This window comes from Pneumocystis jirovecii (genome assembly GCF_001477535.1).
Source record: "Pneumocystis jirovecii RU7 chromosome Unknown supercont1.11, whole genome shotgun sequence".
NCBI classification, from domain to species: domain Eukaryota; kingdom Fungi; phylum Ascomycota; class Pneumocystomycetes; order Pneumocystales; family Pneumocystaceae; genus Pneumocystis; species Pneumocystis jirovecii.
In genome coordinates this window covers 19,806-44,033 of record NW_017264785.1, presented here as the reverse complement: position 1 = coordinate 44,033, position 24,228 = coordinate 19,806, and the positions used below count along the sequence as shown (strand labels likewise).

Sequence of the window (24,228 nt, the reverse complement as noted above, 5' to 3'; positions counted from 1 at the left end):
TGTGGAGAAATATAGGGTAAAATGTGTTTGATAAATATGTTTTTTAATAAAAAAAATATACAAAAATTAGTGTTTTTTTTTCTAGAAAAATAGCAAATTAGATGGTTATATATTAGTAGATAAAGTGTTTGATTGTTTTAGAAATAAGCAGTAGAAGATAGTGTTAACGTCTTCTATCTCTTCTAATAGGTGATGGACTCCTTGTAGGACTACGATCTTTTCCTTGCAAACGAAGATATTTCCTCTGACTGAGTTCAAGATCACGAAGAAGTGCAGGGCTTGGTTTTTTTGAGTGCATGAAATTGCAAAAACCGCCCCTCATACATTCAGATGTTTCATGTTGACGGCAGCAGGCTTCACGGAAATCAGTTACCGGTGACAGTTCTGCATAGACTGGCCGAGCAGCATACCAGCGTGAGTTGAGAGAGTCGACGGCTTTTTGTGCATCTTCTTCATATTTGAATCGTGCGTAGACATTTCCAATAAGGTCTGTTTATCAGACGAGAAAAATACAAGAAATCTAAGCTTACGATCTCCAACATTATCACATACAACCACCTTTTCAAGTTCTCCATATTTGCAAAATTCTGCATACATATCTTCATAAAAAGAGTCAAAATGTTGTGCGATTTGTTGTTCATTGAGTTGGTTCTGCTGATCATGTGCTGGGTTCTAATTAAAGATAAATAATTAACATTAATCATAATAGAACTCTTCTAAAATACTTGATAAAGGTTTGGACAAAGAATAGTTTGTGAATATGAAGGTTTAACATGTTTTCTTGAACAACGATCTCCATGACGACATGCTCCAATTTTGCTGTGTAAAAGGTTAATAAAAAAAGGTATTTAAGAAGGAAATTACAAGTAAAAAGAACAATTAACTTTATCTTGTTCTGTTCCATAAATACTGGCAAGAAAAGATGCCATTTTTATTTAAATTTTTTGATGTTAATGATTGTAATTTTTCGATATTTGTCAGGAAAATTAATGTAAAAATTAATAGAAATTGAGTATGAAAATAAACATATCATGATAGAGAAATTTAGAGAATAAATAGCCATTGAGGTGTATGGGGCGAGTAAGTGGTGACTTTAGACATGGGTATGAATTGTGTTAAAAAGTATAGAAAAATGATATGTAAATGATAAATATTTTATGAATGATAGCAGATATGCTGAAATAGAAAAAATATAGCTGATAAAATTGTATCATTGCCTTTAAAGGATGTAAATATAGCTTTTAATCACTATTGTATACATCTTCCGAGTCGGCATTATACTCATCAATATCTAATTCTATAGTACATCGGTTATTTCGTAAAGGATTGAATGTTGTTTTCATTTTTATACTTTTTCCTGAATAGTTAAAAACTTTTTTTTTGTATATAGAATGTGTTTTTTTCTGTAAATTTTTTATATCTTCTTCACTTTCGCTTAAATTGAATTTGGGTTTTTTTGAATTTTTGTAAGTATGTATAAATGGTTGACGGATTTTTAAGGATCTAAAACTTTTTGTTTGTTTTCTCCATGTATATTCTTGAAGAGATAGTTTAGGTGCTGGGTAAATAGGGTTTTTGGGTGCTGCATAAATAGGTTTATTAATATATTCTGCTTTCTGATTGAAAAATGGAAGTACAGGCCTCTCTTTAGGATGCTTCATATAATGTAATGTTTCACTAGAAAAAAGGAATTCAGGTGGTTTTAAATATTCTATGTACTAATTAAAAAAATACGCAAAATTATCAATGACGATACCTTTAATTTGTGGTGATGCATAATATGGTTTTTCTGCTTTTTCATAAAAATCTAATCTATTTGTATTTGGTTGAATAACAATAGAATTTGTTCTGTCTGAGAATCCGCTTTCAGAACATCTACTGCTAGATGTATGTATTGTTGATGTATGTTTCTTATAGTTTGAATTATAAGAATACCTTTCTTTGAGGGGCAGTGATGTTTTTGAATATGTCGATATATTCATATACTTTTGATTTGGTATACTTTGATTTGAATGGAATGTAAATTCTTTTAATCTTTCTGATAAAATACTTTCATTTGTTGTGCTACGAAATATAGTATTTGAACTCCTACTAGAACTAGTTTCAAATGATCTGTAAGGGTCAAAAGGCGTATCAAAATATGTATCAGGCATGTATATTAAATCAATGTATCCATCATCCGGAATAGTTCTCATTTTTGGCATTGGAATGCCTGCTGCTTTGATAGTATTTCTCCAATCCTGTATAATACCATTTTTTAAAGCTGATCTAAGAGTAACATTTCTTTCTACTCGAGTTTTTATTAATTTGTTTGACATAAATAACAATATAAGAATTATAGAAGAGTTTTCTTCATTGACCCTTCAGTATTTGTGCAACTGTTTTTTTTCAGAAATCTTTAGAAAAGTAGTTAATACTCGATTTTCAAAGTAAATATGGTTTTCATATCTTGAGATCTATTTAGGAAACATCTTCGTGTTTATGCCCTTGAAAAATATTATCAATCATGGTATAAAGTCTAAATACAGTTTAATATGGATTATGCAGTGAAAAAGAAAAGTATTATATTCTTTTATAGCAACTTAGAGTCTTAGTTTACAATTTTAATGTGAATATGATCGAAGATTGTAAGAGATGATAAATATATATTGAAATATTTAAAAGTATAAGGATTTAATTAAATATAGATATAAGTAAAAGGAAACACTGATTTAATTGGAATTATAGAAGTATATATTGCGATATGCTTGTTATAATTAAAATCTTAACTAGTATATAAATAATGAAATGCTAAAAAAACTAAAATTTCAGAAATTTGAATTTAAAAAAGCATAATATCGAAGCATTAAAAAGTCGCGTTATAAAAGACTAATATTATGAGAGATATATTTTTGTAGTTGTATAATAACAGCTATTAAGTTAAAAACTGGATGCTAAACAATATTAATAAAAATAAATTTCAAGATATGTTGAAAAGCAAGCTTTAATTCTTAATTTCTATTGATAAAAAATGCTTTAAAATTATTTATTTTTAGCGTATTATGTTTGTTTGATTTTAGTTTGCTTTAAATTCTGGAAAAAAGTTAATATCATAAATATATATGTTTAAATAAAATATACAGCAAGCCTAAGTGCTTCTTCATGTATGCCTCTGCATTTTCTACAGCATTTTGTAAAAAATATATGTATTTTGTTTCCTGTTTTTGTATTCATTATAAGTTGGAAATAGCGTGCAATAGCATAAATTTTTCCTTGGACCGTATTTAAGATATTGTATTTCGAATCAATTTTTTTAATTTTTTGATCAATAGCATATCTATTGTTGATAGCTTTAACTGTTAAGAAGAAATTTGTTAATAAAAAATAATATTTTTAAAGGATATCACCTTTTTTTAAAGCAACTTGCATAATCAAATATAAACGTTCCGATATCTTGTATTTTCTGTCCAATTCTATTCCTTTTTGAAGTAGTTTATCTGCAAAAACATAGCCATATGATAAGTATTTAGTAAGTCGAACTGAGTGTTGACTAATGTATGTTCTTACACAATTAAGAGTAATTACAATATAAAACATAAGTATTCCTATGTATCCTTCTATATTTCTAAGTCCATTTTCCTCTACTGAAAGTTTCGATCCTTTCAATTCTGTGCCGTCCAAAAGCAGTGCTGATGCTTTTGCTTTACGTGAATCAAATTTTATCCTCATTTCTTGTGTCCCATCTTCCTGTCTACTCCAATTAAAACACATATTAGTAACAAGAATATTCTTTTTCCTCTTATTTTCCTCACGACATACCTATTTAATTTGGTCCCTAAAATCCTTCCACATGGTGAAAAAAACATTATAACTTCTTCTTCAGACAAATCTGTAGAAATATTCTTAATATTCACTGTATTCGACCACATTTTTATCAATAATTATGATCAAATTTTTTAAACTAATTTTCGCTTGGTTTCTTGTTCGACTGGTTAAAATTTTAAGATAATTTCTTATAAATATAATTATAAATATAAAATTAATATAATTCAATATATTTTAACTTGAATTGTTCAAGAATAGTTAAGAATAATATATTAACGCGTTTTTGTTTTTTATTTTTTTCTTTGTTTTCAAAAAAGCACTAAAATATCCCTTAAACACTGTTTTGTTCTATTTATAGTCTATACTTTTTTATCTTTTCATTTATCTTTTTCAATATTTTTTTCAAGTTTATAATAGCTTTAAAACATTGTCAAAAATTAAATGATGATTTAAGTATTTCCATTTGCTTTGTAAATATTTAGATAATATGTTTTTATGGGCTAAAGATGTTTCAAGTGATTCTCAAAATGAAAAAAATGTATCTGAAATACTTCCATGGATCTCTACTTCTATTATTGTTGCAACAGTTACATTAACAGGTGCTATATTGATTATTCGTTCGTTTTATTCCCGGTATTTGCTGCGATACCCGACAGCAGAGAGTCTTCCTGCGTCTATGTTGAATGGTAAACGTGTATTATCAGGTTTTGTTACATCTGGTATGGTGTATATTTATTTCCAGATGTCTTATTGATGGCGTGAAAAAATAGTGGGTGATGCAGATAATTTTCGGTTTTATCATACACCAGGTGGGTTTTGTGCAGGATGGTATTGGTTACGACGTGTTCCTACAGTAAAAAAAGAGCTTAAGGATCAAACAATTCATATTCGGCTAGCAGGTGTTGATGCGCCTGAGCTGAGTCATTTTGGCAAAAAAGCACAGCCATTTGGAAAAGAAGCAATGGATTGGCTTACAACATATATTCTTCATAAGCGTGTACGAGTACGGTTGTTTAGTAGAGACCGGTATGAGCGTATTGTTGCAGCAACAGAAATACGCCGTTGGCCTTTTATTTGGATTAGAAAAGATGTAGGACTTGAAATGTTAAAAAGAGGATTGGGTATAGTAATGGTCTTGGGTATTAATTTTATTAAGTCGAGTAGCAGAAGTATATACATCACAAGGAGCGGAATATGGTGGAAAAAAGAGGGAAATGAAATATCATCATGAAGAAGAAAAGGCGAAAAAAAATAAGGTTGGAATGTGGAAGCAAAGTTCGAGATTATACGAATCACCAGAAGAATATAAACGCCGTATGCATGCATTAGCACCTAGTTTTCATAAATAAGACCAACAATTTATATTTATAATTTTATATGACTCTAAATGGAGTTAAATTTTGGTATTTTATTATATTTTGTTAATATCAAGATGTTTTAATTTTCGTTATTTTATGTTTATAATAGTATTTATAATAAAATTACATAAACTGAACTCCAAGACCTAATTGAATTCCTTTTCTGGCTCTATCAGATATTCTAGTTGCTATAGGAAGACAGAAATTCAACTCGAGACGAGCAATTGTATGACAGTATATGAGTCCTATACCGGCTGCTATTGAAGGTTTACAAATAAGTTCAGATACTGTATCTTTAAAATTTTCTTAAAAAGTATTAGAATTGCTAATAAAAGCATATTATATTTGAAACCTTCATTTAATAACAACAGTGAACTAGTGTTAACAAAGGTTTGAAGTTTTAAAGGCCAATGTTTAAATTTTGGTATTGATGTTATAATTGAAGTATTAGATGCCATATAAATATCACCTCCAATTGCATCATTTCCATCATGAGGACCTAGTCCGTTATAATAAAAACCTCTTACATTGGTTGCCCCTCCTAAATAAAATCTATCATTTACTTTTATGCTCTTTTTATCTAACCCCCATAAAATTCCCATTTTAATAGTATTATTAAGAATAATTTGTTGAATATATGAAAGTAATGTTGCTTTAGAAAATTCTGTTTCTATTTTTACAAAAGATGTATCGCTGCTTAAAATAGTAGAGCTAGCTATTTCTTGCATTGTGCGAAACAAGAAACCTGAACTTGGGAGCAATGAGTTATTACGGGTATCAATGGTTAAAGTGTGTGCAATTGAAGATTTGAATGAATTACCAGAAGACAATTTTATAGTTGGAGATGCATTAAGAGAAAGATTACCTATTTGTCTCCATATTCCATTATATGAAATATCATGAAGACCTAAATTAGATGACCAAATAAATCGTCCAATACATCCTTTTAAGAGTTCCTCATGAGATGCATAAAAATGATTATCCCGAGATATACTAAAAATAGATAGTTCAAATTGAGAATCAGGATTAGCATTAATAGGTGTAGTTAGTTTAGTTTCAAATGCAGATCGTGTGTGCGTTCCGAAGGTTATGTTGGCTTGGAGATTTTCTGCTCCACCAAATGTATTCCGAATATTTATACTGCCATAAGCGCTACCTTCACCATTACCTAAATCTGTCCCCGTTCTCATCCATAGTCTAGACTTTTCTTTTACATGAAAAATCACATCAATATCATCTTTTGCTGCAAGTGGGGAAGATGCTTGATCTATAGTTACAGAAATTTTTTCAAAAATATCAAATTTTTCAAGCCGAGAAGCAGTATTTTGAATAGAAAGTAATGCAGATGAAAGCGTTTTTTCACTTTCATTATCATTTGTTGGAAATAATATTTTCTTTAAAAAGGATTGACGAACATTATTTGCACCAATAACTCGAATTGATGAAATATTTACAGGTAATGTTGAATTTCTTTCAATCTATTAAAAAATTAGGATACTAATTTCTGAACAAAGAAAATTACAATTTCATTTAGACGAAAAATTGTTCGATTATAATCTGCTTTTTGTTTTGCTTTCATAGCAATTTTATGTTCAAGAAATGCATTTTCAAGTGAGGGTATATTTAAAGAAAAAGAAATATCTGTATTTTTGTCTTCTTGCTACGATTGGTTCTTTGAGTTTTTATTTTTTATACAATAAAGTATGAACTAACCTTTTCTTCATTTTTTACTTGTTCTTTTTCCATGTTATCTAATTCAATTGAGGCAATTATAATTTAAATTTTGTAGACTTATGTTTTTTCTTAAAAAAAGGTGTATATATTTCAATTTTTTATTTTAAGAATATTAATAAATGTTTTTTTTTATAAATGAAATTTCAATGTTTTGCATTTTGCGTCTTTCGAGTTAATCTTCGGACGTTGTTTTTAACCTTTTAACAAAAATAAATATATAGTATTTTTGCTCTTTAGTTTTTTGTTTTTGAATTCTTTATGATATGTATTTTTTGTATAAATTCTTATAAAATTATGTTTTTGAAATTTATATGAAACTTTTAAAATTAAAATTAAAAAATATTTTTTTTGATATTGTTTTTGGCAATTTAATATAAATGATTTAATTAATCATTTTTTTATATTATTAAATAATTGTTTTTTATGTTATTTTTTATAAATACTTTTATTATTTTTTTTATTTTTAACGACTTAATCTTTGAATATTAATTATATTTTTAAAATACTTTATATTAAAAATTAAACAAAATTGTTTTTATAAAGAATTTTTACATTGTAGTTTAATTTTTAACCTTTGAATTTGGATTAATAAATTAAATTCAATAGTTTATTTTAGAAAGAGGAAAAAATGGTAAATTTTAAAATAGTATAATTAAACTTATTATGTTAAAGAATATTTTTAATATTGTTTTTAATAATAAAAACATATATTTATAAAATATTTTGATAATACAAAATAAGTAAATTGGTTTTTATTTAAATATATTTAAATTTAAAGAATGAAATGTTTTAAACAATTTTATAACTATAGATAGTATTTAAGATAATTTTGAAGTGTTAAAATATTGAAAATAATGTACGTTTATTATTATTCTCTATAAATATTCTTATGCTAATTATTTTGTAAATTTTTAATAAATATAAACTGTTAGATGTTTAAACTAAAGTATCAATAAATAACAATTTAATTATAAGATATATCTAGATAATTATTTTAAATTATTTACTTCTTTAAGAAATGAATAATTTGTTAAATAATTTTAATTTATTTGGATTAAAATATTTATAATATCTTTGAATATAGATATATGTAAAAAATATGAAAAAAATAATTCCTTTTGTATCAACTTTAATTATTATTTTCTACTATTAAAATTGCATTATTCTCTCATTTTATTCGTAAATTTGATATTATATAGTACCTTTTGATTTTTTATCATTTTTAGTTTCTTTTAATATATTTATGTTTAATACGTTTTTCTTTTTAAAAAAGTTATATATTTGAATATTTATAGTAAAATTGTATCACCTTAATTAAATAGTAAAACATATTTCTAAAACTATATCTATAGAATTTAAATATATTTATCGTTTTTACGTGCTACTTATAACATAAGAAAACTTAAATTATATGGCAACAATTGACACAGGTATTTTAAAAAATTTAAAAAAAAAGATATTAACATTTCATATAGATTGGATAAATGAAATTGTACTACCAGCAAAAAAAAAATTAATATACGCATCATTTTCAAAAGATGTAGCATCATTAGAATCATCAACATCTACTCCATGTTCATTAAATAAAGTTAATCTTTTTTCTTCAACGCCACCATCTGTAATTCGTGTTATAATATTACTACGTCCTCTTTTTGAATGGGCAAATTGGATCCTTTCATTGTTAACTTGGTCCAGCAATGATTCATGGAATAGCTTTCTTTTAGTTGTATGCTGGTGGATTTTTATTTTTAATATAGAAACATTAGTAATATATGGGCCTTGGGTAGTGATTTCAGTTATGGCATTTCTATTTGTAAAAAAAAGAAGGGAATTGAGTAAGTATTTTATTATAATTGTTGTAAGATATTTAAGTTAAATAGAGCATGAACATAATAAAGCTTATGTACAGAATGATTTGGATATTGTAATAAATCAAGCAGAGTTTTTTCGAGAACGACTTTCAATTTTAATGGCGCCAATAAATGAAATAATTACTTTTTTAAATTGGTCTAGTCCACAATTATCAGTAACTATCCTTATTCGTCTTCTTTTTATTTCGCCATTCTGGATAATAATACTTCATTTTTTTATTTCACCAAGACAGATGATATTTTTTATTATTACAATGATATTTATATGGCATGCTCCATGGGTAAAAGTTATGCGAATTATTCTTTGGAGAAGTCGTTTAGTGAGAGCCATAGCAGGATATATTGTTGGTATAAATTTTATGCCTAGAGAAAGTAAAATTATGCAAGGTTTTTCTAAAAGAAAATCACAGAATGAAACAGATATTTCAGATAAAAGTGTTAAATATGCTTTTGTTTTATGGGAAAACCAACGGAAATGGATAGGTTTTGGATGGACATGTAGCATGTTTCCTCATGAACGAACACCATGGTAATTTATTTAATTATTTTTATTATTTTAAATATATTAGGACTGACGAGGATGGATATACTAGTACAAATCCAGATGCTTTTTTATTACCTAAAGACAAAATAGCTATTCGAATTGACCCTGAAACAGGTCGACAAGAGAAGTATAGGACCTATTGGGAGTGGATAGATGAATCATGGAGCATTGAACATAGTCTTAATGATTCAGGGGATAAAGATTCTGATGGTTGGATTTACACTGATAATTTATGGAAAAAAGAAAGTTCAAAAGATGATTTTAGAAAATATACCAGACGACGTAAATGGGTCCGTAATGCAGAACTATTTGAGGTTATTCACGAAATAAAAGATAATACTAAAATAGATGATAATGTTATTAATAATGGGATTGCAACTTGCTTAAAAGACAATGATTTTGATATTAAATAATAATGACATGCATAAAATATAACATTTAGTAATTAAAAGATTTTTTTTAAATTTTAATATATAAATAATGATATTGTCGTTAATTAAAATTTTCCATTTATAAAACTTTTAAACATAGCTTTGGACGCATAATAAAGAGTAGTCCATAGATTGCCAAAGTCAAGTGTGGAAAAAAATGTTTCTATGAACCCAAATGGAAACATTAAAGGTATCCATCCTATAATATTTAATATGAATTTAAATTATATTAAAAGATCACCTTGTGCTAATTCTAAAGCCCAACACTCACCAGGCATAGAATATTGGACCCTTCTCATACGTGGTAAATAATTTTGCATTCCTGGTTTATAAATCTAATAATCATTAGATAGAATAGCTCATTCAAGATTTAAACACACTGTTGGCTTAAGTTGACCAGGAGCAGATATCTTTTGTTCTCCAACCAATATAGTAAAGTAATCATTAGAAAGATGAACCCCAGAATGTCCTTCTGTTCCCACAGCTGTACCAAAAAAAATCAAATATTCAGATATAGATAGATGAAGCAGTACCATAGAACCCTATTATTTTTAATAATATTTTAATTTTTATTATTGAACAACCATAGCATTTCCTGCATTATTAAAAAACCATTTACTGTGGTCTAAAGGAAGAACACTATCCCCATATTCTTTCCTAATGGATTCTGCAAGATAATCCATTAAAGCTTTAGTATCATGTGGATGCTTTTTAATTGCTTGAACTGAAAGTTCTTGTAACTTTTTTGGAGAAAATATATAAAGTTTTGGCAAGTAAAATCTATCAAACAAACATAATAAGGCTATAAAAATACCTAAAATTATTGATTTTCTAAAAGTAAATAGCGACATTTTAGAAAATAAAAAAATGACTAATAAAATTGATTATCTCCAGAAAAAAGGAAAAAATATACCAAAACTATTTCTAAATAATCTTTTGGATATTTCTTTAAGAATTATAATTACCAAAAAATATATTTTTAAAAAAATTACGTATCGAATGTTCATATTAATAATAAAAATGGTAATATTGACTTTAATTTTAAAGTTTTTTAATAGAAGAGTAGGCACATCAATTAATAGCGTATGTTTGTTATTTTTTTTTAAAAAAAATTAAAAATTGATAGACAAATTATTATTGTTGGAACTCAGATTCTTGGACGTGCTTTTGTTCAAGCGTATAAACAAGTTGCAGCAAATGCAGCATTAAAACATGCACAGAATAATATCTATGAGTCTCATAGGGAAATACATGATACCAATACTGATATTTTGTCACAAAAAACAGGAATCACGATTCCTGAAGCATGTCAAATATTAAATATAAAAAAAACACCAATAGAGCTTTCTGATGTGATAGAGGTTTTGTGTTTATATTTGAAAATGCTTTTATTTATATTTTTCCAGAAGTATGAATATTTATATAAAATAAATGATCCAAAAAATGGAGGAAGTTTATATCTTCAAACTAAAATTTTTTGGGCTAAAGAACGATTAAAACTTGATATTTCTCAGAAAAAAGATATATAGTTTTAAAAAAATTGTTTAAAACACAGTACAATGCATAAAGTAAGAGAATATACCTTAATTTTGTTTTATATAAGTTTATTGACATATAATTTAGAATATAATTTAATGAAAATTTATATTGAGATTTAATATTAGAGTTTTAATTTACTGCATTTCATTTTATCAAAGGTTTTATGGTATATTATATTAACAACATATTTGGAGAAATATTAGTTATTTTTGTTGACATTTATTTTTATTATTCCTGAATTTTATTTGTTTAAAATATTTATTTGTAAAATCATTACTTGAATTTCAAATTTTTGGTTTTAAAAAATTAAAAATTAAATATCATTTTTATTTAATAAATTAAATTCTTTTATAATAAAATACAAGTTGTAGAATTTTATGAAAATATTTTTTGTAAACTTAAATTTTATAAATATACATGAAATGTTTTAAAATTAAACTATTTTTTAGTCTTATATAAATATAAATTTTATAAACTTTAAACATATTGTTTAATTTTTAATATTTTTTAGTTTAAAATCTGTGTTTAGAATCCATATTAATACTTTCATTATAAAATAATAACTATTATAATAAAATGTTACAACATTCAAGTTAAACATATATTTAATATTTCAACTAGTTTTTTAAAGTACAATTAATTGTTTTACGTATTTTAATTACAGTTTAAATGCTTTATTTATTAAATTTATTAATGAAATAAAACTATAAGAAATTCAAATGCTTTAAAAAATAAAGTGTATCGAAAAGAATAAAATTATTCATCATTAGAAAAATTTTCAATATGAAGTATACATTAAATTGATAAATTATCAAAAATTATTAAAAAAGTAATAAATAATTATTTTAAAAAATCTAAATGTCTAAAATAGTTACTTTTTACGATATGTAATTTAGTTTATGATTCTTAAAGATAAATTAGTAACTTTAAATAATTAATTCATTTCTATTTGTGATCTATTTGTAATATTTTTTATTGTAAAATAAATAGTTAACTTTATAAAAAATGACAAAAGGTTTATTAATTCTAAATTTTGATTCAATACAGGTTGTATTAAATCTGTTTTAAATATTTAAGTGGACTCATTTAGTTGTTTTTTATTTCATTTTAAATAAATAATATTATATAAATTTATGATTGGTAGATATATATTAAACTGCTCTTAAATTTATTGGATATTTTATAAAAAAAATGTTATTTTAAAAATCTTTCATGAAACAATTTCAAATATTTCATCCATTTCTTTTAATGAAAACTTTTTTTTATATTTCCATGTTTAGAAATTATTATTAAATTTTATATTTTTTAGAAAAATTTCCATCTTTATAAAGATAAACGAATATTAAAAAAGATAACATATTTTTATTGCAAAAAACATACTTTATTCTTCAATAATAATTTTTATTAGTTCTTTTGAATCTAACCGTTTTTTATTTTTAAATATTTTTGATTAAAATAAAGTTTTAAAACTTAACAGATAAAATGTTATAGTTTATAAAAAGAAATATCAAGAAAATATTTTAAATAAATCTCTATGTTTTCCTACTGATACATGATTCCCAATCAGTATTTTTAATATATCCAAAATAATTTAAGTGAATGATTTAAAAAAAGAATGGATGAAATAAAAACTAAGAGAATTTTTATCGGAAATCTTTCTCCAAATGTCTGTGAAGATGATTTGGATGTCTTATTATTACCCTTTGGAAAAAAAACAGCTTCTTTGGAGATTATTCGGAAATTACAAGGTAATTTTACAAGACAAATAAAATGACATTGATGGTAAAAAATAGGAGCTATTAATTGTTTTGCATATGCTTCAATGGAAATGACAGAATTATCATGGCTTCAATGCAAAAATGTTTTGAATCAGTCCATTTTTATGTCTCATCAATTACAGATTGAAGAAGCAAAACCTTCATATCAAATTTTGTAAGATAGAAATATATATATATGATTTTTTCTAAAATGAATAGGAATGCAATAGAAAAGCAGAAAAACGAACTATCTTTTATTTTACATACGAAATCAAGAAAAAAACAAACTAAAAATGTATTATGTGGTTATTTAATCAAAAATAAAGATTTGACAATTAATAAACTATTAAAAAACTCAGAAAAAAACATATCCAGAAGGTTTTTAAAATTTCGAATATTTCTATTTATATTAAAGATAAGTTTAGTAATAAAAGAAAAATACTTTTTAATCTTAAAAACAAAATAAATTTAAAGAAGTTATCTGGAAAAGCAAGTAAAAAAAATATTTTAGAGCTTACATATATGTTTGATGATACACTTGGTCAATGGATCAATGGAACATGTAACCAACTAAAATTTGATGAAAATAATCTAAAAACTAAAAATATATATTTATTAAAAGAAATAGAAGCTAATATATTTGATATATCAAAAGAAAATGATAAGCAATCTAAGCAAAATAAAGAAAAGGATTTATTAATTTTAGATAAAATATCTAATGCTACTTTAAAAAAAAGCTCAAATAGTGAAATAAAACTTAATTTATTAAATGGTAATAACTTTGATTTTTATATTTATTTTCATATAATTTTTAGAAACAAATTTAAAAGATGTTTTTGCTTCAAAAGTAAAAAAATCAGTTATCAATGTAAAAGATTTAAAATCTATATTTGGCTCAAAAAAAAATTCAGATCCACATGACATAAAAGAAAATAGTTTTTGTTTTTTTAAAAACAATGATTCAGATTTAGAAAATAAAGAAAGCATTTTTTATAGTAAAAATACAAATATTAATACAAATAATATTCATAAATCTTCTATGCAGTGTTTTATGAATAGTGATTCTACGGAATTTTCTTTATTTTTTCCTCATTTTGATAATCCAGAATTGCATTCTATGTCTATTTTTAGCAAAGTTCCTAGTATGTTTTTTCAAGAGATTGATAAGTATATTTTATGTATTTAATAATATTTATTATAATATGTTTTAGTGAAAAAATAAAAAAGAATTGGATGAATACTAGATTAGAATTTACTAAAAATTGGAAACGCAAATGGAAAGATGCTCAAAAAAAGAAGCGAAAATTAACTTATAAAAACAATTAGCATATGTATATGATGATTTTGCTATAAAAAATATGTTAAAATATATCAATGAGTTGATATAATCTCTAGAATTCAATATTATTTTATTTAAAAGATTTTATCAAAAGCAATTATATGATATTTTATTATTACCAATAAAATGAATATTTTTAAAAACATTAAGAAATATTTATTAAAATTATATATTTGAATACATATTTAAATTAATCATATTAAGTTATTATAAATCTTATGACCTTAGTACTTTTAAATATTATAATGTAATATTTAAAAAGTTAGAAAAGTATTTAATTTTCTAAAATCAATACTTATAAAAAATTATGTAAAAATGCTAAAAATTAAGCATAAAATGTAAAATTGTATTTTAAACAATTTATAATTTTTTTTAATACAAAAATGATTAGATATTTTTTTCATTTTGAAAGTACAAATATATAATTTAGAAAAAATATTGTATTGGTTACAACAAAAATATTTAATCCTCATTTGTAAATTTTTATAAAAAAATATTCTTTATAATTATTATAAATATCCTTTTTTTCTAAATTTTTTTAGTTAAAAATATAAAAATGTTTTAAGAGAAATTGAAATTTATCAAGAATTATATTTATAACATGTATTCTTTATAATATTTTTATATAAATTTATAATATACTAAAGGCTAAATAAAAAAAGATATGTAATAATCACTAATTTACTTACAATAATAAACTTAAAAATACTGAATTCTTAAATGTATTTATAAAAATTATAAAAAAATAATGCTAAAATTACAATTAATATATAAACACTAATAACTAAATACTAAAAATCTCAACATCTCTAATATTTTTCTAAATTTAATTCCTAATTTGAAAGATCATAAGTTTTACTCACATTAATAACTCATGTAACTTTAATCTCAACAAATATAAAACGAACTATATAATATATAATTTTCAATTCATTTACTTTCCTAGATATTTATTTTTTTTTTCTACCGCTGAATTCTCAATCTTTCCAGAATTTAGATTTTTATAGTAAACATTCAAAAATTTCGATAAACTTTTTTTAAAATTATCGATTTAACTTAAAACATTTATTCGCTTAACTATATACGTCATGTGAGATTTTATAATTCGAAGTTTAGTAAAGTTAAAGCTAATTAAGAAAAGTTCAAGTTTTTAACTAATAAAGTTTTATAGTCGGTATTTGAAAACTGCTTGTATATAGTTAAAAAATATTGACATTTTTATTTATATAGTTTGGCTCAAATTATTAGTTACGATATTTAATAAATGACAGTTTAGCTAAATTTCTGTATAAAGTTTTTAGAATAGTTCTTAATTAAGGAGGAATAAATTTAATTGAATTATGGGGTTTCTGCTATTCTGAGAATAGTTTTGTAATATTTTTATAGGTATTTATTGACAACACTCATGAGTTACGATGTTTGATCAAAACTTATAGAAGAACCTATGATGCAAATATATTTTTTTATTAATGAAGTTTTAAAAGTTTTAAAGTCAAAACGTTATTTAAGTATTTTGCATAATTTTTCAGTGTTTGGTTTTGTTTGTGTTGTGAAATCATCATGATTTGTATTTTTAAATGGTTATTTTAAAAATACCTAGTTTATGTTTCTGTGGTTTTGATTTAAATTCAATGTCCAAGAAAAAAACGTATCCTTCATTTAATCATGTTTTTCAGCAAGCAATATTGAAAGAAAAGCCGATAATAGATGGTTCTTATCCACTTTCATGCACGAATCAAATAAATGGCTCTCAATATATATCTACTAATCTTCAGAATAGTGATAATGCTCTTTTGTCACCTGAAACATTGAAATCTCGAATGTATTCTATAAAGACAAGAGAGTTGTGCAAAGAGTTTAAAGGAACAGAATATGCCGAAAATATCAATACATTTGAATATAAGAATATCTCAATGAATATAAACTCATCTAAGAATCAAGACTTTTTTACAAGTAAAAAACCGTTCGTTAATAGGAACTTTTCTGAAAATTTTGACACTAAAAAAAAAGTCAGATCTCATAGATATAGTGTTTCAGATCATATATCTCAAATGTCTACGTGGCAAAATAGTCTTATTTCTGAATTTGGCATGCTCCCTACATTGCCTTGTATTCCATATTTTTTAGTTCTGGATGATTCCGATGAATATTCTGATATATCTTACAATGAATCAATTATATCTATTCATGATTTACATGCGGAAACCATTGATGACAATATATCAAATCTTGTGTTTCCAGATGGGAATTTTATGGACATTCGTTCACGAATACCTTCACTTAATAGTACTGGATTTCACAAGGTTATATTTTTTTTTTTATTTAATTGTTCTTAAACTTTTAGGGAGTAACTTTGATGTCTAATGATCCAAAATATCTTAAACTTATAAATCCATCACAAGATATTGGTATTGAATCCAAAACTATAGTTCCCTTAGAATACAACAATGTTAAATCTTTTGAAACTATAGTTTCTAAAAGACGTTCTAAGTTTAAATTTCCTAAGATCAAGTTTTGCCAGAGATATAACGATAATTTTGCAAAAGCTGTAGTTCCTGCTAAACATAATAACAAAATCTTGTCTGATATTAAAACTATTTCACACTTATCTGGTATAATATTATTTATTGATTTTTTTATTATAGTCTAATCCATATTTGAAGGACATGTAAACTCAAGTCCTATTATAAATTCAGACCCTAATATTAGATCAGACTCCATGGTCCTAAAGAAAAAAGCAAAAGAGAGTTTCCTGCCCAATTCTACTATTAAACAAAATAAAACTAGTATTAAAAATTATAACTTTTTCAGAAAATTCATTTTTAAAAGTTTTAAAAAAACAAAAAAGTTTAAAAATGAAGGAACTCAAACTTACATTTCAATGTTCAATGGTTTTTTATCTAGAGAATCACAGACTTTAAAAGGATTTCCTAAGGATTTTTTTCTTCAAGAAAAAAATGCTAATTCGTTTAAAAATTTAAATATTTATAAATCTGAGTCCATGCCTTCAAACCTAGGAATAAACTATGCAAATATTGAAAAACAATCTTCAGTAATATCTGGGTATCTTGCAAATCTATCTTATCAAAAGGAAATGCATTCTAATAAAAAAATGCCATTAAAAGCTAATACTTCTAATAAAAATGCATCAACAGAAGCTAACATTTCTGATTATTATATTCCATCTAAACCATCAACATGTTTTTGTACATGTACATGTCTATGTGAAACATGTTGTGGATTTTCAAAAACTAAACATGTTCTTAGAAGAAGACCGTCTAGTATTGTTTTTGTAGAAATTGCTGCTTCAAGAAAACCCGAGAAATATTCGGATATATTAGATTTTGATGAAGATTTTGATGATAAAATAGCTACAGCCATGAGCAAGACTTATATTTCTGATACCTCTCCAGATGCAAATTAATTTGAAATACAATATTGTTTTTAAATTTAATGATTTAGAATTAAACAAATTAAACATAATTTTAAGTTAAAACTTTAATCATATTTTTGGAATTATATTGAGTAATAATCATTAATAATTATATTTCTATAATTATAAAATAATATTGAATTTGAATTAAAATTATATGGTAATCAGGATATTTATAAATATGAATTAATAGTAGTTATTGGTTATTTCAAATATTTTGGGCTAAAGTTGTATTTTTGTAATATTCTATAAATCGTAATTGGATTACAACTATATTTTTGAACTATATTCAAATAATCTTATTTTTAAATTAAACATTGTGATATTTTTAAATGGAAAAGTGTTATTTGCTATTATTGTTAATGTATAGATTAAACAGAGTTATAATTTTTTCACCAATATTAAGTTTTTTAGCACAGTTTTTCTATAATTTAAAATCATCTACATACTTGAATTCTTCTAGCATGCTTAAATATAAAAATCTTTTGTATGTTATTTTTATATATGTTTATATATTTTTTAATATTTTTTAATATTTTTTAATTTAATTTTAAAAATTAATAAATTTGAGGAAATTCAAAATTAAAAAATATACTAAATTATCAATCTACATTTCATATTTGCAGATTTTAGTTAGAGAAATAAATGTAAAATATTTAAATTATTTTATGATGTAAATTGATTATTTATTATAATTATCTAATTTCTGAATTTTTTACTAAAACATAAATTTAATATTTTTAAATGGTTTTTATAAATATAATATTATGCACTATTGATTCTAATTTTGATGTGTTGAATTAAATATAATTTAATCTTAAGTACTTTTTTGTTTTATAAATTATAATTATTTTTCTTATTTAACCTAAAATCTTTTATATTTATTTATTTATTTATTCATATTTAGTAGGACTTATTTTGTATTGTTTAATTAATTATTTGGTTTTTAAAGTTTTTATTTTTTAATTATAAAATTTATAAAAATCTTTTTCGGTTTTATTTTTCCACGAAGTGTCTTATGTATATTCGTAAAGAATTTTTAAAAAAATCTAAATTTAAAAATGGATAATACTCTAGGAAATTTAGATTTTATTGAATCAAAAGGACATCAGTCTTGCATTCGGTTTTCAATTCCATTAAATGTGACGTTAGATGGTGGATTTTTAACAACACATAATCTTTATCAAACTCCTCAAGATTGTAAATATATAATAGTCCATCAATTAATGGTAGGCTTATAAAATTGGATAATAAAACGAAAAATATATAATTAATTTCTAGTTCGAAAAGAAAATGGCTCCATTTTATAAAGGCTTACCAGAATTTGATTCATCTTGGTCGAATAAAAAACTTGCTCAAGTTGTTCGTCAACATCTTGCAATACCATTTAAAAATACAATATATCTTTCTACAAGGAAATTTCCAGGTGGATTCTATCTAAAGTATCTCTCTGATGTTCTTAAATCAAATAAACATAAATCTTTTCAGCCATATACTTTTCGCTTCAGATCAATTATTTCATTATTTCATCATTTCTTTTCGACATTATATAAGCTTTTTACTCCACCATTAGAAGTTTCTTTATACCGAAATAGCAAAGAATGTCTCATATGTTTTCTTTATTATCCAAAACTTAATTATACGCGATGCTGCAATAAACCTATTTGTTCAGAATGTTTTGTTCAAATTAAACAAACGGATTCGCATTCTCCATGTAGTTTGAATACTGATTTGGAAAATACACCTCTATATAAAGGGTCAATTAATTGCCCATTTTGTCTTGAGAAAGATTTTGGTATTGTTTATTTATCTTCTACACAAGAACATATTACTAAATCATCAATTATATCTTCTATTATTAATAAAAAGAAAGTGCATGATATTTGTCAAAAATACTCATCAACACATCCATATGTTGTTACTTCGAATATGATTAGAGCTGATTGGTTTTCTCAATTTATTGATACTCAACAAAAGGAGTCTGATAGAGAAGAAAATGAAATCTTTTTGGATACCTTAACATTCTCAGATATAGGATGTCAAACATCAAATTTACCAGAAAATAATACCTGTGAACAAACAATTTTACAAACTTCTAAAAATATATTATATACAGATGTAGTACGACTAAATTTAAAAAATACAACATATCTTGATTATGTTACTGCAATACGTAAAAAAGATTTAACTCTTAATGAGAGCTTAAATCGTCCTATTATAACGCTTTATGATGGCACTACTTTAAGTTTAGCTGATCTTGCAAAAGATAAAAGAATTCTTGATTTTACTATAATGCCTAATTTATCAGAAAAAGTAGAATAAATTTTAATATTTAGTTTTATACTAGTCTGTTAATTTTATTGCAAATTCAATATAGAGAACAATATAAATAAATAAAATATTTTTTAAAATAAAATGATTCTAAATTATAAAAGTAATTTTAAATTATATAATTTTTTTGCAAATATTTTTATAAGTATATAGCATAATTATTATTATCTCTATTGCAGTGTTAACTTTTATTTTTGGTTATTTTATTTTTGAATATTTAAATATTATATATTGAAATTCATATTACCAATACTAAGAAACAATTTAAAATTTATTTAAAAATGTTGCATTTTATTAAAAATATTCTTAATATATAAAAGAATTTAAAAATAAAATTTCTTACATTTTAAAATAGCTATAAATACATTTTAATAAGAAAAAATATTAACTTTTTTAAATTATTATTTCGTATATAAATAGCTTAAATATAATTTTAATATTCCATAAAAATATCACAAACATTATTATTTTGAATATAAATTATAAAATAAAAATCTCAATTTTATTAAAATTATTATATATCTTTATAGAAAAATAAAATTTTAAACAATTAAAAGTCAAATATAATAACACTATTTTTTCTATTTTTTAATTTTAATCAATAAATTATGTTATCTAAGGTATTTTTATAAATAAAATAGTACATACAAAGGAAATAAATACATTTTATAAAATTTTAAAATATAACTGTTTAATATATTTTAATTCTTTCTAATACTAAAAAAATAATTTAGAATTTTAATACTAAAAAATTAAATATATAATTAAAAAATATAAATTCAGAAATTATAAAATAAATCTAATTTTTTTAAAAGTAAAAATACATATAAAATAATATTTTTTATAAATTCCAAATTAAAATTGATATTTTAAAATTTAAATTATGTTTAAATCTTTTCGAATATATTAGTCAAATTTGATTATTATTATTATTAAATTTAATTTAAATCTTAATTTAAAAGTTTTCAGAATATTTATCATTCTATTACATATATATAAGAGTCTAATATATTCTATATCATTTACACATTCAATATCATTCAATATTTGTTATTATATCTTGAAACAAATTTTAATTATTTAAAAAAATAGTTCAATTTTATTAAACTTTTAAAATTGTTAACATAAAATTAATTTATATTTTTAATTATATTTTATTTTTTATTTTACTTTTTAACAAAATACTGAAAGTATTAAATTCTTATAACGTAAACTTTTTTAATTAAAATGTATGAAGTTAAAAAGCAAAAATCTAAGGATTATGAAAAGGATAAAAAGAAGATTATTTCGGATAAACCTAGTTCTTTAAAATATGAGCTAACGAGTAGACTTTATGTTTTCAAAAATTAAACATTAAATTGTCTATAGATTTTCAAAGTCTTTTTAGTTCCCGATATGTTATACTTTGTGCATTATATGTAAGCACAGGTGGGCTACTTTTTGGATATGGCATGTCTGCTAATCTTTTTTTAATTGTTAATAATTGATCTAGATCAAGGTGTAATATCTATTGTACTTGTTATGCCTCATTTTCTTAAAAAATTTCCTGAACTAGCAATTGCAGAGTCATCAATATATCATGGAGTACCATACCCTTCTACATCATCGCCCAATGCTGGTTTTTATAAAGGTCTTATGACTGCTTTAATAGAACTTGGCGCTTTTCTTGGTGCTTTAAATCAAGGCTGGATCGCTGATAAGTTTTCCAGGAAATATTCAATATTTTGGGCAGTATTTGTTTTTACAGTTGGTGCAATTGTTCAAACTGTATCTTCAGACTATGCAACACTTTCTATAGCAAGATTTATAGGTGGAGTTGGTGTCGGAATGTTAAGTATGGCAGCACCTCTTTATATGGCTGAAATATCACCTCCTGAAATTCGAGGGCTTTTACTCGTTCTTGAAGAATTGAGTATTGTTTCTGGAATTGTTATTGCATTTTGGATAACTTATGGAACAAGGCATTTCTTACTAAATATTTTCTATTAAATTTAAAATAATTAATAGATTTATTGATTCAACATGGTCTTTTCGTTTTCCTTTTTTGATTCAAATATTACCTAGTTTAGTGCTTGGTTTAGGTGTTCTTTTTTTACCGTTTTCTCCTCGTTGGCTTGCATTTAAAGGTCGTGATCAAGAATCTTTACGTTCTCTTAGCAAGCTGCGACAACTTCCTGAATCAGATCCATCTATTCAAAAAGAATGGATTGAAATTCGCGTAGAAGCAAAATTTCAAAAAGAAGTAAGTGAACTTCGACATCCTAAATTAAAAGATAATCGCATCTCTACAATGATAAAATTAGAAATAGCAACATGGTGTGATTTATTTAAACGAGGATGCTGGAGAAGAACTACAGTTAGCATAGGCATAATGTTTTTTCAACAAGTATTTTCTTAAAATTTCCATTATATAATTATTAATGTTATTTCAGTTTGTTGGTATTAATGCTTTAATATATTATTCTCCCACTTTATTTAAGACTCTTGGTTTGGATTATGATATGCAATTATTAATGTCTGGTATTTTAAATGTTACTCAGCTATTTGGCGTTGCCATTAGTATATATACTATGGATAGATTAGGGAGACGTCCTTTACTTTTAATTGGTAGTATTTTAATGTTTATTTCTCAATTAAGTATAGCCATTATCGTTGGAATATATAGTCATAATTGGCCTATTTATAAAATACAAGGTTGGGTTGGAGTTGCATTATTACGTATTATGTCCATACACATTTATTGATTTTCCTAATTTTTTAAGTATTTTACATGTTATCATTCGGTTCAACATGGGGACCTGTTCCGTAAATAATCAAAAATTTCCTATTAGAAGTTTAATATTATTTAGTTGGGTATTACCTGCAGAAATATTCCCATCTTCTCTTCGAGCAAAGGGTGTAGCTATATCAACATGTAGCAATTGGTTCAATAATTTTATAATAGGATTAATTACAATTCCATTGGTAGAAAAAACCAATTATGGTGCATATTTATTTTTTTCAGTTTTTTGTCTTCTTTCAGCAATTTTTACATGGTTTCTTGTTCCGGAAACAAATAGGCGTACTCTTGAAGAAATGGATCTAGTATTTCATGATAATTATGGATTTGATGATGAAAAAAGAAGAAAAAAAATTGAAAGGGAATTTGGAATAAAATCGTTTACATAATAGTCTTAATATTTTTTAATTTTGCATAATACCATTAATATATATTATTTTACTATTATTGATTTTTACATTTAAGATTATTGCAAGATTTTGAAATTATTTCTGAATCAATATATTCTTAACTTTGGTTATGAATTGATTTTAAATTTAAACTTTAGAATTTGGATATAATGTAATTTTTTGGTTATACTTTTATATAAAAAAATATATAATTTTTATTATTAGTTTTAAACTTATATAAAAAAAAAATGTTATTGAGTTTTTAAAAAAACAGTTTTTAAAAATAAATCCTTTATCTATAATTTTTATAATTATATAAGATGATATAAAAAGAACATTCTACAAAAATTTAAAAAATTAGTAATAAAAATAACATATAATAAATCTTAAAAAAAAGGATAATCAAATAAATAATTATGATTAAGAATCAATAAATAAATACAATATATAAAAAATATAATAAAATTTTAATTTTATATTTAAGAGTTTTAAAAAATAAAATTATACACTTAATATCTGAAAATTAAAAAAATAAAATATTAAAAAAATTAAAATATTAAACCTTTAATATAAAAAACATAAAAAAATATAAAATATAAAGAGGAATATTAATACACCTATTCAAATAAATTAAAATTTATTATAGATCATTATAGATCAAATTTGTACAGATTTTTAATAAAATATAAATTTAAATTTTTAAAAAGTTATTTTAAATTATAATTTATAATTTTTCAATTTAAAATATAAAATTATTTTCAAAATATGGAGGTTGTAAAATATTTCTAATTACACTATTTTGAAAATCTTTAAATATTTTTATAAAAAAAAATTTTTTAACTAAATCAACATAAATCTTAAAATAAATATCATCTATTTAGATTCTATCTATTTTGAGATTTCATATTTAAAAATTAAC

At 23.5% G+C, this 24,228-nt stretch overlaps 12 protein-coding genes across 12 annotated transcripts; 7 read left to right on the top strand and 5 right to left on the bottom strand.

Moving 5' to 3' along the window:
• Positions 1-163: 163 nt before the first annotated feature.
• Positions 164-929, bottom strand: T551_02450 (splicing factor U2AF 23 kDa subunit; the record flags this gene model as incomplete). The annotated part of the gene is made up of 4 exons (XM_018374713.1): positions 164-489; positions 531-672; positions 726-819; positions 865-929. 4 exons carry the CDS (start codon positions 927-929, stop codon positions 164-166), a joined length of 627 nt encoding a protein of 208 aa, XP_018228935.1.
• Positions 930-1,241: 312 nt separating this feature from the next.
• On the bottom strand, positions 1,242-2,318 carry T551_02449 (uncharacterized protein; the record flags this gene model as incomplete). The annotated part of the gene is made up of 2 exons (XM_018374712.1): positions 1,242-1,711; positions 1,757-2,318. 2 exons carry the CDS (start codon positions 2,316-2,318, stop codon positions 1,242-1,244), a joined length of 1,032 nt encoding a protein of 343 aa, XP_018228934.1.
• Positions 2,319-3,039: 721 nt separating this feature from the next.
• T551_02448 (uncharacterized protein) lies at positions 3,040-3,908 on the bottom strand (the record flags this gene model as incomplete). Its single annotated transcript, XM_018374711.1, has 4 exons — positions 3,040-3,072; positions 3,121-3,335; positions 3,387-3,798; positions 3,852-3,908. 4 exons carry the CDS (start codon positions 3,906-3,908, stop codon positions 3,040-3,042), a joined length of 717 nt encoding a protein of 238 aa, XP_018228933.1.
• A 383-nt stretch (positions 3,909-4,291) lies between these two features.
• T551_02447 (uncharacterized protein) lies at positions 4,292-5,153 on the top strand (the record flags this gene model as incomplete). The annotated part of the gene is made up of 3 exons (XM_018374710.1): positions 4,292-4,523; positions 4,575-4,925; positions 4,969-5,153. 3 exons carry the CDS (start codon positions 4,292-4,294, stop codon positions 5,151-5,153), a joined length of 768 nt encoding a protein of 255 aa, XP_018228932.1.
• A 132-nt stretch (positions 5,154-5,285) lies between these two features.
• On the bottom strand, positions 5,286-6,908 carry T551_02446 (SAM complex subunit SAM50; the record flags this gene model as incomplete). Its single annotated transcript, XM_018374709.1, has 4 exons — positions 5,286-5,467; positions 5,515-6,640; positions 6,685-6,822; positions 6,876-6,908. 4 exons carry the CDS (start codon positions 6,906-6,908, stop codon positions 5,286-5,288), a joined length of 1,479 nt encoding a protein of 492 aa, XP_018228931.1.
• A 1,399-nt stretch (positions 6,909-8,307) lies between these two features.
• On the top strand, positions 8,308-9,724 carry T551_02445 (uncharacterized protein; the record flags this gene model as incomplete). The annotated part of the gene is made up of 4 exons (XM_018374708.1): positions 8,308-8,326; positions 8,372-8,731; positions 8,777-9,296; positions 9,337-9,724. The coding sequence occupies 4 exons, from the start codon at positions 8,308-8,310 to the stop codon at positions 9,722-9,724; spliced, it is 1,287 nt and encodes a 428-aa protein (XP_018228930.1).
• An 83-nt stretch (positions 9,725-9,807) lies between these two features.
• Positions 9,808-10,593, bottom strand: T551_02444 (C-8 sterol isomerase ERG2; the record flags this gene model as incomplete). The annotated part of the gene is made up of 4 exons (XM_018374707.1): positions 9,808-9,941; positions 9,984-10,077; positions 10,123-10,284; positions 10,327-10,593. The coding sequence occupies 4 exons, from the start codon at positions 10,591-10,593 to the stop codon at positions 9,808-9,810; spliced, it is 657 nt and encodes a 218-aa protein (XP_018228929.1).
• Positions 10,594-10,741: 148 nt separating this feature from the next.
• Positions 10,742-11,271, top strand: T551_02443 (import motor complex subunit PAM16; the record flags this gene model as incomplete). Its single annotated transcript, XM_018374706.1, has 4 exons — positions 10,742-10,765; positions 10,809-10,825; positions 10,869-11,103; positions 11,149-11,271. The coding sequence occupies 4 exons, from the start codon at positions 10,742-10,744 to the stop codon at positions 11,269-11,271; spliced, it is 399 nt and encodes a 132-aa protein (XP_018228928.1).
• A 1,569-nt stretch (positions 11,272-12,840) lies between these two features.
• On the top strand, positions 12,841-14,364 carry T551_02442 (uncharacterized protein; the record flags this gene model as incomplete). The annotated part of the gene is made up of 6 exons (XM_018374705.1): positions 12,841-13,029; positions 13,075-13,213; positions 13,258-13,416; positions 13,464-13,810; positions 13,854-14,205; positions 14,250-14,364. The coding sequence occupies exons 1-6, from the start codon at positions 12,897-12,899 to the stop codon at positions 14,362-14,364; spliced, it is 1,245 nt and encodes a 414-aa protein (XP_018228927.1). The 5' UTR covers positions 12,841-12,896.
• A 1,644-nt stretch (positions 14,365-16,008) lies between these two features.
• Positions 16,009-17,801, top strand: T551_02441 (uncharacterized protein; the record flags this gene model as incomplete). The annotated part of the gene is made up of 3 exons (XM_018374704.1): positions 16,009-16,680; positions 16,722-16,989; positions 17,041-17,801. The coding sequence occupies 3 exons, from the start codon at positions 16,009-16,011 to the stop codon at positions 17,799-17,801; spliced, it is 1,701 nt and encodes a 566-aa protein (XP_018228926.1).
• Positions 17,802-18,871: 1,070 nt separating this feature from the next.
• T551_02440 (uncharacterized protein) lies at positions 18,872-20,132 on the top strand (the record flags this gene model as incomplete). The annotated part of the gene is made up of 2 exons (XM_018374703.1): positions 18,872-19,039; positions 19,092-20,132. 2 exons carry the CDS (start codon positions 18,872-18,874, stop codon positions 20,130-20,132), a joined length of 1,209 nt encoding a protein of 402 aa, XP_018228925.1.
• A 1,236-nt stretch (positions 20,133-21,368) lies between these two features.
• T551_02439 (uncharacterized protein) lies at positions 21,369-23,309 on the top strand (the record flags this gene model as incomplete). The annotated part of the gene is made up of 7 exons (XM_018374702.1): positions 21,369-21,465; positions 21,510-21,569; positions 21,634-22,053; positions 22,211-22,527; positions 22,574-22,859; positions 22,904-22,946; positions 22,991-23,309. 7 exons carry the CDS (start codon positions 21,369-21,371, stop codon positions 23,307-23,309), a joined length of 1,542 nt encoding a protein of 513 aa, XP_018228924.1.
• Between the last annotated feature and the right edge of the window lie 919 nt (positions 23,310-24,228).